The sequence below is a fragment of the Protopterus annectens genome, chromosome 5.part0 (assembly GCF_019279795.1).
Source record: "Protopterus annectens isolate FY-2018-M chromosome 5.part0, PAN1.0, whole genome shotgun sequence".
In the NCBI taxonomy this organism is placed as follows: Eukaryota; Metazoa; Chordata; order Ceratodontiformes; family Protopteridae; genus Protopterus; species Protopterus annectens.
Window position 1 is genome coordinate 712,243,220 of NC_056735.1, and position 17,427 is coordinate 712,260,646.

At 36.0% G+C, this 17,427-nt stretch overlaps 1 protein-coding gene across 1 annotated transcript in view; it reads left to right on the forward strand.

The window, feature by feature from the left end:
• The first annotated feature begins 3,936 nt into the window (after positions 1 to 3,936).
• The window catches only part of LOC122802773 (stromelysin-1-like), a 220,913-nt gene continuing 207,422 nt past the window's right edge, over positions 3,937 to 17,427 (forward strand). Inside the window, exon 1 of the mRNA XM_044072559.1 lies at positions 3,937 to 4,095. Within this exon, the coding sequence (XP_043928494.1) occupies positions 3,985 to 4,095 (111 nt within the window). The 5' untranslated portion in view covers positions 3,937 to 3,984. The remainder of the gene's footprint in view (positions 4,096 to 17,427) is intronic.

Consider the following 17,427-nt stretch of genomic DNA (forward strand, 5'->3'; position numbering starts at 1 on the left):
AGCCATAGGGTTACAGATGCTCTGGGATGCACTTTAGAGCATTTCCCCATCCTTTTAATCCAATGGTGGCCTAAACTAAAATCATGAGTAAGAAAAGAATTTCAGTCTTATTTTTATTTATTTATCTTTCAAATAAGATATATATTAAGTTGTGCCCAAGGCTGAATGATCAAAGCTGACAAAACTGTAGCTCACAATAAACTTACAAAATGTTGTGAGGATACACAGGTTCTATCTGGGAATACTGCCTGCCTCTCTAACCCCTCAACAAAGATAGTCACTGCCAACGCATCCCCTATGGTGTTAGATTAGGATGAAAGGAAAGGCTCAAATTGCCAGAGTCATGTATTTCAACTGACTACTGACATACATATATATAGTATGCATCCTCACTCCTCACCCCAACCTTCAAAGCAACCACTTGTATAAATGCATAATGTTTGATTGTGAGGAAAGTGAAAAAGTAATGATTACAATAGTGTATTCTACTTTGTTGCTCCTATGTTCTACACCGCCCCTACACATGCTATAGTAAACCTTCTTTGTACACCTCTGAGGTCTCTGAGAAAAGTAAAGGAAACAATGGCCATACTGTCCTCAGCCCAAACACAAGCCATAATGACCTCCTGTGTACACCTCTAAGGTTTGACTGTGATGAAAATTAAAGTAATAACCACACAATTTTCAGCCCCCCCCCCCACACACACACACACACATACATGACTAGGCTTATAAATGCCCTCGGATAGCCTAGTACCTACCTACCTATGAACCTACATAACATACAACAGTTTTCTGTACATACAAAGTTGAGCAGGGCTGGTTTTAGAATTGATGCAGTTGAGAGCAGAGGCCATTTTCAGCTTTATCCCTAGCAGGGTCATGTCACAGCCCTGTTAAGGTCAGAGTGTAATCAGAAATTAATACATTTTTCTCCTCCTCAGTTTTCCCCAACTAGCAACATCTTTTGTGGGGCCCCCGTCACAGTCGAGGATGATTTGGAGAGTCCCCCCAAATCCATTTAAATAGTCTGGGGAGTAGGGGTCACCAGACTCCTAGAAAATCTAAGTGTCTGAATGCTCAGTGATATATTTTATGCCTTACTTTTGAAATCTAATTAGTTGTTAGCTGCATTTATAACGGATATCCAGAAGAATAATATATGTGATGTGACACTGTTTGTGTGCACAGAAAAAAAATCAGTGATATTTTACACACACACACACACACACACACACACACACACACACACACACACACACACACACACACAAAAGTCATAGTGATTCTGATTTTTGTACTTATTTCAGCAATACATTGTGCAGCCCTTATACTGTTACACCAGGTCAGTGACTGCTGTTTAGCAGTCAAACAGCAGCAGGGGTAAGTCACTTTTATTGAACTCACTAAAGAGTGATGCATACAGGCCACCGTCTCTGATGTCACAGACCTTCCCTGATTTTGCTCATAATGTTGCTCTGTCCTTCATAAAAAAGTTTTGTTTTGTTGATAAATCATTTAGGATTACAGTCAGTCAATAAAACCAGACATTAGTTTTATACTTCTTATTGTCCAAAAAACTGCATGCAGAAGATATTTTTCTATTAATTTATTTTTAAGTGAGTTAGAGTAATATTTAAAATGTTTTCCTGAATTTGAGCCTTTACTCTGCTATTATTTTTGACACGGCACTGATTTTCAGGAAATAAGTTGATATAGTACCTGGTGTTCTGTATTTATAAAACTCCTTAAAGAGAAAACCATTCCCGGAGTGGAAGAATCAGTTCTTCTTCAAATCCAAGGTTTACTCTGAGATCAGTTACTGTGGGCTGTTGCTCTCTCTAGTGCTCACTTTGCTGGTTTGACAGACATGTTACAAAATATCAAGATAAGATAACCTGCTGTGTTTGGGGGCCCCCCAGGAACAGGAGGCCCCCAGCGACCGCAGGGTTCGCTGGTGCCTAAAGCCGGCTATGGGTCTCAGGGTCGATGGCCTAGTAACCCCCTATGATCCTATGATCATATGCCACATTTCCACCTTAGATGAAAATCCTGTATTTTCAGAAAGAAGTCACTTTCTTTGGTGGAGATCAGAATGCAGATAATATACTTTATTAGGTAATTATGAAATAATCATATGGAACATTTGTAACATTTTCAAAAGAATCATTGTTACATGCACTTCATATAGCAAACAAATCATTGTGAAGTAGTCTGATTTATTATTTGCATTGCTTGTGCACATCTTGCCTCCAAACCTCTATAAATGAGGATCAGTGATCCCCACCCATGCAGAATCTTACCTACTTAATACAGTGTTGTCTTCAGCATTTAACTACAGATACTCCTGCAGCTTTTGTACTACTGCAACACAAATTATGCAATCATTAGTGCTCTTTGTTTATCTGTACTTTACCAGGAAATATTCTCTAAATTTTGCATTGGTTTTCTTCTGACCTTTGTTTTTTATAGTTCACATCATTCTCATATTTCGTTCTTACCTTTCCTCTACCTTGAAATTGCTTCTTTCCCTCTTACTGAAACCCACCACTGCTTTGTTTTGTTTTCTTGTTTACATCTTCTTCTGTTTCCTGTTATAAATTGTTAATGTTTGACATGGCTGTAAATAAAGATTTACTAAATATATCACATTTTGTTTATATAATTTGCTTTCATTTTACATCTGTGCTCACTGTGGCATTTAAGCTGATTTAACCAGCCTAACAGAGTACAAAGTACACTTCCTGAAAAAAATACTAATATTAATTTGTAGACCCAATTTATATACTATATAAGCACTGTTGTACCACACATTATCAAACTGAATCTTTCAGACGTTCTTGTGTTCATTCATAGTGAGAAATAATCACTTTATTTGGACAAAGGTCAGTAATCTGTCCTGCTGCAGCTATGCAGTGTTTTGATGTGGCCCCTACTTGAGAGTGTACAGCCATGGCCTCAGTAATCCCCCACGTCTGTGAATTCCAAAGAAGGTAATGATGCAAGATACAACCTAATACCTACCTGAATATCTTAAAATTAAAATCCCTGTAACAACAGGTTCCTACAGAATTACTAAGCACATTATCTCAGCCTGTTTACTGCCCCAAATGTATGTGACTATAAATCCTAACTTTCTTTTGAATGTAAAAAACAGACTTTCTTGAACTTCAAAATTGCGAAACAGTACTTTGTTCTACATGCTTACTATGTGCATTGATTCAGATACCCACAGTGTACAGAAATGAGTCTATGAATGTTACTTTTGTTCAGAAAGTAATAAGGTTACATGAGACTGTGATTGTTAACCACCTGTAATGACCTGTCATTGCCTATATAGCCCGGGTTGTGACTGAAAAGGGTCCATGAACCAATTCATTTACCCAGTTAATAGGTGTAACAAATAAATAAATAAATGCAAAGAGATGCACTGTGATTAACTTTACTTCTTAACTGGATGTCCCTTTGAGTTTGGGAAGAAGCCAGACAGAAGACTTTGCTGTATGATAAAGCTCTCCTAGTCTGTGATAAATATTATAGCATGCTGATAAAAACATGCATTTAATAAACATATATCGTTAACATTTATCATATTAGATTAGCAGTTACACTCCACTCTCAGTAAATTACAGATTCATGCTATTAAAAAAAAGCCATGGAATTCTAATGCTCTGATGACTTTAATCTTAGAACTTCTGTTTATCTTAAACTGAGCACATTGTTGCCAAAGCTGTGGTTGCCTTATCTAAGTTATTAAGAATCTCAGTTAATTTTGAGCACACTGCCCATTAAAACCTAAAATAGCATTACTTTGATGTGCAGGTAATCACATTTTATGCTCTTATGAGTCATTCTGCTGTTGGCTAATAGCTGTATGAACTGACTTTCGCTGACTAGGCCAACAGTATAAAAATGATGAAGTGGTATGCAGAATGTAGAACTGCATGTTTCATCGATCAGTTCTGTTTATGGCTTAAGGTGAAGATGCTGCATGTTACTACATTAGTTCAGCTGTTCTTTACGGTTTGTTCCTTAGCTCTACCAATACCCGATGAAGTGAGGAAAACTAGCCCTACTGACTTCCAATTTGCTCAGGTATGTTTCATTAAGTTACACACTAAGTTTGATATATAAACAATAAAATTAACTAAAGATCATTCAGAGGCTTCAATGTGATACGAGAGTTACTATCTATTTCAGTCAGCTAGGGAAGCAATGAACACTTACTGTATTGGATTGTGTATAGAATACTTTAAGATGTGTGTCTCCTTCTGATATCTCCTACTATTACTTTCTTAAGTATGCTGGGATCGTTTGCTATATTCTGTTGTGTAACACTATACTTACACAATGGGTTGTCTTTTGTATAATCTTATACTATGTTATGTTATATTAAATTATAAAATGTCTTGCAAATTTCATGTAGCATGACAGACTGATGCACTTTCTCCCAAGGGGAAAAAACAGCCTTGGTTACAGGAAAAACAAAAGGCAGTCGAAATAAAAAAAAAAAAAAAAAAAAAGATTCCTTACCCTGTGCAATGCAGCTTGAAAACATATCTTTTGTTAGATATAACAGCTTGACTTAACTTTCACTAGTCACACTTTGCACCTTTGCATGGGACTGGAGGAATGAAATGCTTGTTACATTTAGAACTCAGGATTATTTCATAGTCCTGCAAAGATGCAAAGAGAGACAATACTGTCCTGAGGTTTCAGTTTCCAAGAAAACTTATTGACCTCTATTACTGTAACTTAAATTACACATAAAATATTTTCATGTGCAGTCATGGTGTATAGCGGCTCCTTTTTAATTAATTTTGTAACACTAAATCATTCTGGTATTTCTGTTTTTAGAAAATAAGAAGAAAGCATTTACTTGAAATGCTGTGAGTATACATTTACAGACAAGACCTTGTCATGCATCTGCTCATTGTACATTGAGAAACATGCTTGGCAGCGGGCCCTTCAGATTAAGTTTAACACCTAGACCAATATCTGATTTTGGTCATAACTGATAATAAACAGTGTTTAATTTGTCTACAGGTAAAGCTATTTTTGGATATACTATGTTATCTTTTCTTTTTAGTATCTAGACAAACTCATAATAGATTTCTGTATCCTTCTGGAGGTAGCAGAGCACTATACCAATCAATTTGCAGAAGTGACAATTATTTTTCTCAGTCCCCATAATGGGTTTGTAATTTCCTAGTCTCACAAAATATTTTATTTTATTTATTTTATTTATTTTACATTTGTTGACTGGGCTAGTCTAACTGGATACATGTCCATTTTCAGTAGAGGCCCGAGGAGAAAAGCTCCACATAAAAACAAAAACAAAAACAAACAGAACATTGCAACTTCAGTTACAATTCACTTGTCAGACAAAACACTTGTTTACATGGTAACTTAGCAATCATGATAGATAAAAAAATTAAACAAAATAGAAAAATTGCATTTCTCCCCTATATCTGAATTTATTTTAATGGACTGCAATATATATGAAAATATTCCTGCATTTGTTAGTTAGTCCAGTGATGAACCCCAAGCAATCTTGTTAAATCAGGGTGAAATTTCTAAATGTATTTAAAGGTACACTGCAGATGCTGAATGAAAGAATAGCCTAGCATGATCTGCAAGGAGTGCTGTAGTGGTATGCGGTGACTAACATGATCTGTAAGGAGTGCTGTAATGGTATCTGGTGGTCACATTCAGACTAACATGATCTGCAAGGAGTGCTGTAATGGTATGCGGTGACTAACATGATCTATAAGGAGTGCTGTAATGGTATCTGGTGGTCACATTCAGACTAACATGATCTGCAAGGAGTGCTGTAATGGTATGCGGTGACTAACATGATCTATAAGGAGTGCTGTAATGGTATGCGGTGACTAACATGATCTATAAGGAGTGCTGTAATGGTATATGGTGGTCACATCCAGACTAACATGATCTGTAATGGTATCTGGTGGTCACATTCAGACTAACATGATCTGTAAGGAGTGCTGTAGTGGTATCTGGTGGTCACATTCAGACTAACATGATCTGTAAGGAGTGCTGTAATGGTATGCGGTGACTAACATGATCTATAAGGAGTGCTGTAATGGTATGCGGTGGTCACATCCAGACTAACATGATCTGTAATGGTATCTGGTGGTCACATTCAGACTAACATGATCTGTAAGGAGTGCTGTAATGGTATGCGGTGGTCACATCCAGACTAGCATGATTTATAAGGAGTGCTGTAATGGCATGTGGTGGTCACATCCAGAGAGTTAATGCTTAACTTCATAGTTCTTAGTCTTTGTGAGGCTCCAAGCACCTTCGAGCAAAGGGTAAATGGGGGACTGGACCTATCCACTTCAGGACTTGCAAAGACAAAGAAAAATCTAGGCTGTTATAATCCATTCTCACTGTTGCAGGTTTTAGTGAGGCGTTTGTACAAGCTGTCAGCCAGGTAAAATCACATGTTAGTGATATTTAGCATTTTATAAAATGTAAAGTCTTATTCTGAATATTTTAAGTAACAATGTTCCTGAGCCAGGAGGTAGAAATACATTCAATGCCATAATGTCACTATGTCCCATTTCACCATGAAAGATATTTCCATAACTAAAGTCTTGGATTGTTCTTCTCACTAAAATCATAAATACTCCACTATTTCCTTAAACTGCTGCTTGAAGCCTCTCTTAGCTGGAACCCAGCACCAGCTATGATATTCACATACACTATAATAGATCTCCTGGAACAGGTTGGCTGGTTCTTGGCTTTGGATTTTTAAGAAGAACAAGCAACCATGCTCTTTTTATTAATCTGTGATACTTGTTAACCAGCATGCCATTATACTGCTTGACATAGTTAAATATGTAAAACTAAAGGTAAGTAAGATGCAGGCTAAGTCTTATTTCTCTAACCATCCTATAAGCAAAGATCAAACTCTTTGATTTTACATTGGTTTAGTGGTTTGCAATTTTTGTTTACACGGGTTCAGACTGACCCATATTTAGATTCATAGATTCATAGACTGTTACTAGACTAATGACCCATGGGAGGAAGGGGCCTTTCTAAGCTTAGCCATGTTTTCCCAAAATAATAATGATATCCTGTATCCAAATAGGGCGCTGAGGGCCAGGCATTTATAAGCTACCTTTGTCCATAAAGGACATGGTTGCCTTACCCAGTGTAAATTTCCTTTTCCCCATCCACTAGTATAGGTTGTGCTTAAACTGGGTAATAGACAAACTCGGCTTCCCATGGATGGGAAGCCTGTTCCATAGCTGGGGTAGCATCTGGGACACATATCTGCCTCTCTAGCATGTTCTGATCAAGTTACAGACAAAATTCAGGTCCCTAGACCTTGTATTTCTGGTACTCTTTGCTTACAAATATGTAGGAGATTCATAAGTGTGGAGTTTGCGGATACCTTGTAAGCCAGACATAGATCATCCTTCAGCAATCTATAGGAGACTCACTAGAGGTAAAGGTCTTAAGGTGCTCTATATAAGGCAGGCTTGTTATGCCTTGTATTCTTTTTGTAAGGAAACCTTGACGTCACTCTAGTTGCTGCAAATGCCTGGTCAGATACATACCAAAGGGATAATTGTACTCTATGATTGGTCTGATAAGGGCAGAGTTTAGTGGAATAATCACCTCTTTGGACCTAGATGCCATGCCCTAATTTATAAGTTGCACAATATAAAAGGATTTCATCACCACTGTCACCACTTGTGTATCCAGATCCCTGATCACAATGAGTCATCTCTTAGGGGTGTATTATCAACATGGTAATTAGCCTGGATGGTTGACTTCCCAAAATGATACAATTATGCATTCCTTAGTATCAAGCTTAAGACCATGGTTTTGGCATCATTTGTTTGTCAGAGATAGACCTTCTTGCTAGTGTCTGCAGGGGAGTCGATGATAACCCCTAGCTTGCAGTCATCTGCAAACTTAGTCAGCCATAGACCTTCAGTATTTGCTTCCATTTCAGAGAAATAGATACCAAAAAGGAGAAGGCCCACTACCAAGCCCTGGGGGACACTGCTAGTGGCTGGCCTCTTGGTGGAGGTGGCCTCACATTTGGCTTATCAGTAAGCCAGTTGACTATCCAGTGGGTGATAAAAGTGTTTATATCTAATTTGTGAGCTTGCCTATAATGTCTGAGTGGGGTAAATGAGGGCTGAGGGAATCAAACCTTATACTTCAGGAACTATAGCTCACAGCTTTAGCCTTCTGTGACATCTCTCAGGTAAAAAATCTTCTGAATGCTACTTGAGTGAAGCAGCAGGACCTGGACTCACGCTCTTCTGACTAGATACACACCCACAAGTTGACTGCTGTAAAATTAGAACCCCTACCTATCTAATTACACAATCCGGAGAACACAATAATTAACACTCATACCAGCATTTGAAGTTCAGCCATCATGTTAATAAAATAAATCATCTTATTTTTCTGAATGGTTATTTTATATTCTTTGGTACTACTTCTTAAAAATGAAACTAGGTCATTGCTTAGTTGATCTGCTATTGCTGTTTTTCAGTACAACCTCCCAGCTTATTCTGCATGTGATGTGGAGAACTTAAAGATATTGGTGACCTTTTCTGCTATCTTGAGCTCTAAGCCTTGATTTTATGACTAGGCTATCGTGCTTTGTTCATTTTAAATTGCTAGTTATAACTAAGCAAATAGATCTTCATGCTAGGATATGTCAGGCATTTCTATTTTTAAAGTCTACTGTATTATATCTGATAGCCTTTGCATTATGTATAAATGAAAGGAATTAAATATCACTCATTATTCTGAGGCCTTCCTCTCAGAAATTCCATTTTTTATCATGTCAAAAATGTTCAGATGCATATTATTCAGAGGAACTGTTTAATGCAAAAAAAATGTTTACATTTGTAGCTCCTACCCTAAGAAGGAACTTTTTAAGAAGCCACTGAAATAATATTTAATGACTGATTTTTGAATACTTTATTTTTGCGTATATTTATAATGTATGTCATTTGAGTTCATGTGGTATCTAAAAACAAGAAATATCTACAGACTCAAAGAGTAAATAAAGTGAAATTAACTATATTTTGTTTGCCTATCTATAAAGTTGTTCTCTGGACTAAAACTGCCTTTCAAATGCTGTCTACAAAATAAATAGAGTTGTTTGAACTACTGAGATGCAGTACTACTATCTGTGTGTTCCTTTGCTGCTAAAACAAATTATATCTGAGAGACTATGTGTCACATTGAACAAGAGTCTTTTAACGGCATTGAAAATAAATTTATAATTAACTATATAAATATTAAAGCCGATTCAAACTCCTGATAGTATGAATTGTATTGTTAGTGTTGGGGTTTCAGGGATGCAAGCTACATCTAGTTCCTCCTCAACGTATCTAATACATCATCCATACTCATTAGGAGGTTATTGATGTCTCTGTGCAGTGCTCAAGAAATGTTCTCTGGTTTACTGATCTGCTTCCCAGTCTCCTTTAATATAGAAATCATTGCTAATTGTGACTGTATGAAATCAAAATATTTTTTCAGGCCAGTTCTGTTGTATGTTTCATCATACTAAAAGCAGAAATGACCTTTGTACAGGTTTATCCTTTGCAGTCATGTATTACTAATTGTCAAAAACAAGCAATTAAAATTCAACAAATTAAGAATTTAACTCATGTTTCTCAATGTAGACCTTATCCGCATTAGACTGATATAAATCAAGTATGCGACTAACATTATTGTTGCTTATACCTCACAGTTCCTCCAAACTCTGATTTTGTATATGAAGAGCATGATGTATATTTATTCTGGGCCAGAAGAATTATATAAAAAACATGTTTGTCTACTATTGCTGTATGGGATAGTAAAATAGTACTGAAAATGTGTTACCATCTCTGCTCTACTGATTATTATATCTAGTGTATTCTAACAATGTCATTATTACAGAAGAGGATACATTGTTTTTTTTACATATACTTTTTATATTAATGGAAGTACCTTACTGGGTACCACTATTAGTATAATTACAGAATATTAACCTGACACATTTCAAATGGGAAATCTGATTTATGTTTTAGTGCAGCAGAATTATTCCATTCACTGTCACTGGAAAAAATGGAATTTCTAAGGCAGCAGGTGGTCTGCTGGGAGGAACTCAATGAGGGGGCAAAAAAAAAAACTAAAATGCAATTATATGAAGTCTTCAACACAAAGAAATGTAAATCCCAATCAGATGCAATATATTGAAAGCACTGTGTATGTTAAATCCAGCTTTGGTGTTATATTTTCACATAATGAATATAAAATGATTGGACATATTGCATTTATACTCTTCAGTCTTGAAAAAAATATTCATAAATCTGGATAAACGTGATACAGCATGCAAAAATTTATTTTTGTTATTACTGAAGGAACAAGCTACACTAGTTGCTACTATAATTCTTGATGTTTTACATCACGGAACTTGAACAGCAGGGTAGACTATAGTATGAAGATATTCCAGAATGCAATGCTATCTGCAATGTGACATTGTTTATAGGGCTCCTTATCAGAAGTGCAAGACATGGCAATGAGCATCTTAACACTTCAGAAAGTAAACTTTGATTCCAACAGAAAAACAAAAAAATTCAAAACTTGCTTTTACAATTTTCAAACATATTGACAAGTGGCATTTGTCACCCCCACCCCCCACCAGAACTTCTTGTCATGAAAGGAGCTCTGTTACTTATACATGCTAACTACTTGTAGCACTAGAAAAGTTCTTAAAATACCACAAACACAGTATATTTTTCCCTCTTTGGATTTGTAGTCCCACTGTTCCAAGAACTGAAATTACAGACTTCAGAATGTCAAAGGAATATTCTTATTTTGGGGCTTTTTCAGCAGTTGAAACAATATTGTAACTTTAGCATGACATTAAATATTGTTTTAACACTCTGATGAATTCTATGGAGAAAGAATTTTTTTTTTACAAATATTTCACTTCCTACTACATTGATTGGAGCCCAATTTAAGGTTTTCAAAATCTTACTATTTAAATCCATGTAAGGATCTTGTTGTTACGCACTTTCTACCATATTTGTTTGTAATTACAACATGGCATAATTCCCCATTTATGAGATGTTATAGTTTTCAGTATCCCTTTATACATATACACCAAATAATCATATACATTTGCTTTCAGATATGGATGTATCTTTCAACATCTGAGGTCATAAACCTTGATATTAAAAAACATAGAAAATAGAACGAAAGAGTAAACTTTTGTTATTAGGTCTATAATTGGTCTAGAAATACTTATATGAGATCCAATACTGATGGTGATACAAAGCAGTATATATGGACTCTGGTTTGATAACATGGTGAATTATTGACTCATAAATGCTTTGCTGCAGTGAGTGGGTGCTGTGCATATGGTAATATGGGCAGATGAACTGTAATGATATCAGTGAATACAACAGGTTTATTTCTATGTATCTAGTTATGTACTTATTTATGTTACCTTTGATAGGCCAATTGTGCCTAAAAATAAATAAACAAAACAGTTTACCAAACTATAATTAGATGGCAGACATCAAAGAAAGCACAGTTACCTGAATCAATCAGCAGCTTTAGATTCTACATACCTGTTTTTGTAGCATTATGTGAATACCTTCACCCACTGCATCTCCCCAGAATCTTGTAACAAACTTTGAAGTTTCCAAACCTCAAAAAAAGGGACATCTTTGGTTCTAACAACATAAAATAAACTCTGCATTCTCCAATCTTTGGTAAGCCTGTTTTTGTGAAATATGACTGTAAGGATATGTTAAACATGGAACATAGTTTGATGAATTGTACACCTCTGAGATGTCCTGCACACATCCATTTGAACAGCTTCAGATATATTGTATGTCGCTCACTTTGAATGACAATAGAATTTACTTAAATTACACGCACGTTGCAGTAGTTACGTAGTCAAGTAACTGAGCAAAAATGTTTTTTTTCTAAAGACCACCTTACATTTCCCAATACTAGTTTATGACATGATCATTGACTAATTTAGGCAGCAGGGACAATAAGAGTTAGAGTAAAATTACATTTGATAACTATGAATATTCATCAATCAGCAATGCCAGTTTTACTATATTTTCCTAAAACCAGTATGTCTCCCACACAAAAATCTTCCTTGTCCCTTTTTGGCCATAAACAATTTTCGTTCAAGAGAAATGTTCGATATTATTTTTATGTTCATAAAAAATAAATCACATTCAGTGAGTTCTTATTGAGTATGCAGATGCATATATATCAGTGTTGGGGCATATGTATAACTTCATATGGTATGTGTGAGTTTTTTATGTTTCTGGGATGTACCAATGAGCACAGGTGAAAACAGGTTATTAATTTCTAAAGGTTTCATATTATTACAGAAATAAATGTGAAATGACTCTACAGCTGCATAAAAATAATGAAGTTACTGGATACAGTAATTTTATTTTACAAATTTTCATTCCAATCAATGTTACTATAACTGAAATAAAACACTGAAGAACTGTTTTACTGAAGTTTTGTGAGTTCCTTATCACATGTTGGTGTTCAACTCAGGAGAAGGTGTGGTGAATCCTTCAAAAAGTTAATCAGAGAGATGTATGGCTGATGAGCTCTGAAAGCAACCTGCCTATCTTATGAAAGTTTTCTGTCTTAGAAGTCTTAACTCGTTCAGTTAGAACTGGAGAGATCTGGTGCAGACTATATGAAAAAAACATCTTTTACCAAAGCCCATATAGGGAGACTGGATCATCAGCATAACTGTATCAAAGTATGGGGAATAAGATATACAAGAGCATGACAAATTAAAATAAGTCATCATTTCCTACAACAAATACTATAGGGGGGTACTTGTTGGTTATATGGAGAAGAAAGGAAAAGGAGTTATTTGGAGGTTTAAGCACTGAGTTTATAGATAACAAGCATGCAGCAGGGGTAGAAGGCTGTATCAAATTATACAAGTGTTAAGGGTAAATTGAAACAGTTTACCTGTGCATTTATATGAAGACTGCCATGGTTTCAGATAAAGACATTAATGCAGAGCCCATATGGGGGCACATAGCATGTTTGTTTCTACATTAGCTGTAAACATTCTGTAACACTGTCATTAGCCTCTACTTTACTGTATGTTTTATGTGGCATTTGTTCATGACATCTGCCTATGTCCTGTCAATGACAGCCATCATGAGCACTGCCATACAGACAAATCTGGGTCATCATCTATTTTGCTCACTTTCTTAAGTCCTAGATGATGTATACATACACATACACATCCACACACACACACACACACACACACACACACACACACACACACACACACACACACACACAGACACACACACACACACACACACACACACACACCTTCATGACTTATAAGAACACCATGACATCTTCTTGAATGACAACTCTAGGACTTTTCCAGTCTGTGTGTCTATTTCTTTATTTAACACCATGTCCCATTCTAATATCTTTCATCCATAGACTACAGCTGTTTATGTAAGACTCTTTGAATCTTCTCTGAGTATCTTGCTTCAGTAAATGATCTGTGTGAAATGTATAATGCAGAGATATGCTGCCCTAAACAAGCACTTATTATGTTACCTTCATTGTCATTTACCACTGATGGATGATTTAGATACTGTCCTTATAACATGCATACTCAGAAGTTAAGGTCTCTGCTTCACAACCTTATGATCTGAGGTTCAGTCCAGACCACTTTCACTATATAAAGGTATCATGTTCTGTCTCTGAGTCTATGTCGGCTCTCTGAAGGTATTCTGGTTTCCACCTACTTCCCAAGGACCATGTTAATTGATTGTCTACTCTTAACTACCCATATATTGCTTTTACATTTTCTGTTATGGCCTAGAGTGTGTGTAATGAGGGTTCAGGACAGAGGCGTTCACTCACATAGTTAATAGATGAATAAATTAAGACATGGGCAGTAACAATGTACATTCTGTTGTGAAGTCTCTAAATCACATGCACTGGCACTGTTTTGTTTTAGTTTAGCAAAATTTCTGTGAATGGTTAGCTGTGTATTCTTAGCAGTCTGTCACTCCATAGATGCCGTAGACAGCTGCTATCTTAGTTATAGTTTTGAATTTCCTGTGTGTATTTCTCATCTCCCCTGGTGAATTCCACTCTCTTATCACTGTACAACCTTTGGGTGACCTAGGAACATTTATTCATCAGTGAATAGACTTTTTTTTAATTTCAGATGGTTTCCTTGTAGTCATGTTGCTTCCTGCACTGAAGCAGGTAAAATAATCAATAATGTGAATCTAACATATATTTGGTGCTAACTCTTGTAAGGTTTATGACTTCAAATGTATTGCATCTTGTCAGCAATAGCAGTACATCAGTGCCATAAACGTAAGACTTCTAAATGGTATGTATGTTGCACCTTCTGCCCACAACATTCTCTAAAAGGTATACATATTCATGATACGTATGGTCTGATCTAACCAGTAACTTCTGTAGTTTGTCAACAAAGGCATGCTAATATTCCCCAAAACTTTAGAGTTTTTGTATTATATTTTGCTGCTTTTTTTCTGTTTTTGTCATATTTTGGGCTATCAGAATCTTGCATTTATGTGAACTGTCTCTTCATTTTCTTTATCACAGATGTTAATACAATAGTGTCCTGAAGTTGGTAATTCAGTCTGACTGGCAGCAGCAGTTATAAAGAATGTGGGCCAGTGAGCAAGGCTTATGTGTCACAGAATGAATCATAAAAGCCTTTTGCATTTCAAAAAACGTAATGTGTAACAGGGCAAGACTTGTATGTGGTCGTGCTCTACTGTGCAATAATAGTACCTCAAGCACTAATTTCCCACATCTGATTATTCACAGTTCGTAAACAGTACACCATTGTTGTATGCAATGGTCCTAGTAGAGTAAACTTAAAAAGTCTAACTGCATACAAACAGATGTTGTGTCATTCGTGGGCACAGCAATCCCGCATCCCTTGTTTGCATATTACCCAGTGGACAGATCTGAGCAAATAAAATAAAAAAAAGAAAGAAAGAAAAAAGTAAACAACATCTCTGTTGTACATAATCTCTACAGGCAACAGAGTCCTTTGTGCAAGCAAATATTCTGTCACTTACAGCCTTTTCCCTCACGCTGTTTTCAGCAAGTTACTGCCAATGGGAACATGCAAAGCACTAGACCCCCTTATTGTCATAGCATGCCAATAGGGCTTGACCATGGCATAGCTAATGACAAATCACAGTCAACACAGAGGTGTAAAACAGCATATTAAGGTACATGCCAAGTACCTACAAATATCTGTGCAGTAAGCTATAAGGTATCATTTGACACTTCCTTACATCACTACACTCTGTAGAACTGTCATGCTACAAAGTGTTGCTTTACGACCCAATCAATAATGAACATTATGAAGCATTTTACTGATGTGAAAGCATTTGTTCTGTGTTAATAAAACTTACATCTTTGTGGCTCCTGTTTAGTTTTGGATTGATTATCTGGATACTGCTTTATTAACCTCACTTGTTCATTTTCTTATGCACAGTATGTTTCCCAATAGAATGTGCTTTGGCATAAAAAGCATAACTAGATCTACTCCCAAGTTCCTATGTCCAGTTAGTGGGATAGGAACCAGACAATGGTTTCTTTGAGCAGTTCCTGTGAAGACAGTGTGTACCTTTCTACCTGGGCAGTGAAGAGAGCAGCATCATGTTTTAATTCAGCCACATTCATTGTTGCTGCAGAGTCTATTTTCTTACCAAAAATATGGTATTGTATAGATTTCAAGGACACAAAATTGGACATGAATATGTAGTCAGAGCTATCTGCATCCTAGACACTCACACAGATGTTGTCCAGCAACTTAAAGGACAATATTATATCAGAAAGATACAAGTCAAACCTTTGCAAATGTTTATATCTTTGTAGAGTTGCTATTCAGTTTATTGATTTTTTTCATACAAGCACTGATTCAATGTCTTGATTAACAAATCAATGTTTCATCTAACTGTGTCTTGAGGTATATATGGTTATTGTGGTATGGTGGGGATTTGAGACTTTCGCTTTTCCCCACTCTTGTGCAATCCCAGAGTTAGTATAATTAAATTTCAGGGTCAGGATGAATGCAGGAGATCTCCCCCCAACACACACAATTCCAACCTTTTTTAATGATTTACATTATATAGAAAGATCACTGTACAGTAATGTGTGTGCGTGTGTGTGTGTGTGTGTGTGTGTGTGTGTGTGTGTGTGTGTGTGTGTGTGTGCACGTGTGTTCTGTTTTCCACTTATTTATAATCTCCATTTTTAAGTGTAGCTGTAGATGTGTTTGGGTTGTGTGTACAGTTAAAAAAACTTGTTCATTAAAGTCACAAATATTGTAAAGATGATGAAAGAACTAGCGTCAGAATCTTTACAAAAGGGGAGGAGCAATTTTCACTGAAATGAAATGAATTTGTGGGAACAATACACAAAAATAATGTATGGAAGGAGGACTGAGGTTTAAGAGAAGGCAGGAATTGAGTAATTTATGTAATGGAGTGAATAACTGTTCAAAACAAAGAAAACATATGTACTGTATAATGCATGAATATGACAAATGTAAATCATTGAGGCTTGAGTTTATTTTTCTTTTCTATTAATGTATGCGTGCCTTTACTTAAGTGACAATTTAATAAAGGAGTTTAAGAAGAAAAAAAATAATTTGATCAAAAGTAATAACTAATAACACCACACACTCTGCCAAAAGTGTCCTTGATTTTTTTCCTAATTCAAAAAAATCAAAATGTAATTGTATTATTCTGAAGGTCAAATGCAAATGTTTCAATTAGTTATTATGTTTTTTGCCATGACCTCAGCTTAGGAATGCTGACAGTAGAGTAATACAATACATTATGTACATTATGGTTATGTTTGTTCCCCTTGTGCAGAAATGTTAACATTAGCTCATTCTAAAGACACATTAGATGTATAACAGTTTTTTTGTTCCTGGTGAAAATATTGATGACAAGACGTTTTAGCAGACATGGCTGCATTTGTTAATTGTCCACTGTTTTAGACTTAAAATGGTCCACAAATGCCAGCTAACTTTGTGAATTAAAACACACACAGACAAATATTTTACTGTAGCTGACTTACCTGTGTTCAGTTTATAATGCAGGGGAATGAGAATGGGTAAATTGTAGGTCATACTCTCAGAGCCGGATCCAGTACTAGGCAACCTAGGTAGATGCCTAAGGCCTGCTAGCGTTAGGGGGGACTACAATATAAACACAATTAAAAGTTAATTACATTTCATCTTTAAGGATGCAGTGTTTCCATGCAATTGTTTCTTTAAGAATGCACACACTGTGTGCATCTCAGATTTAAAATGTCATGCAGGAGAATTTTACTTGAACCTGAGCA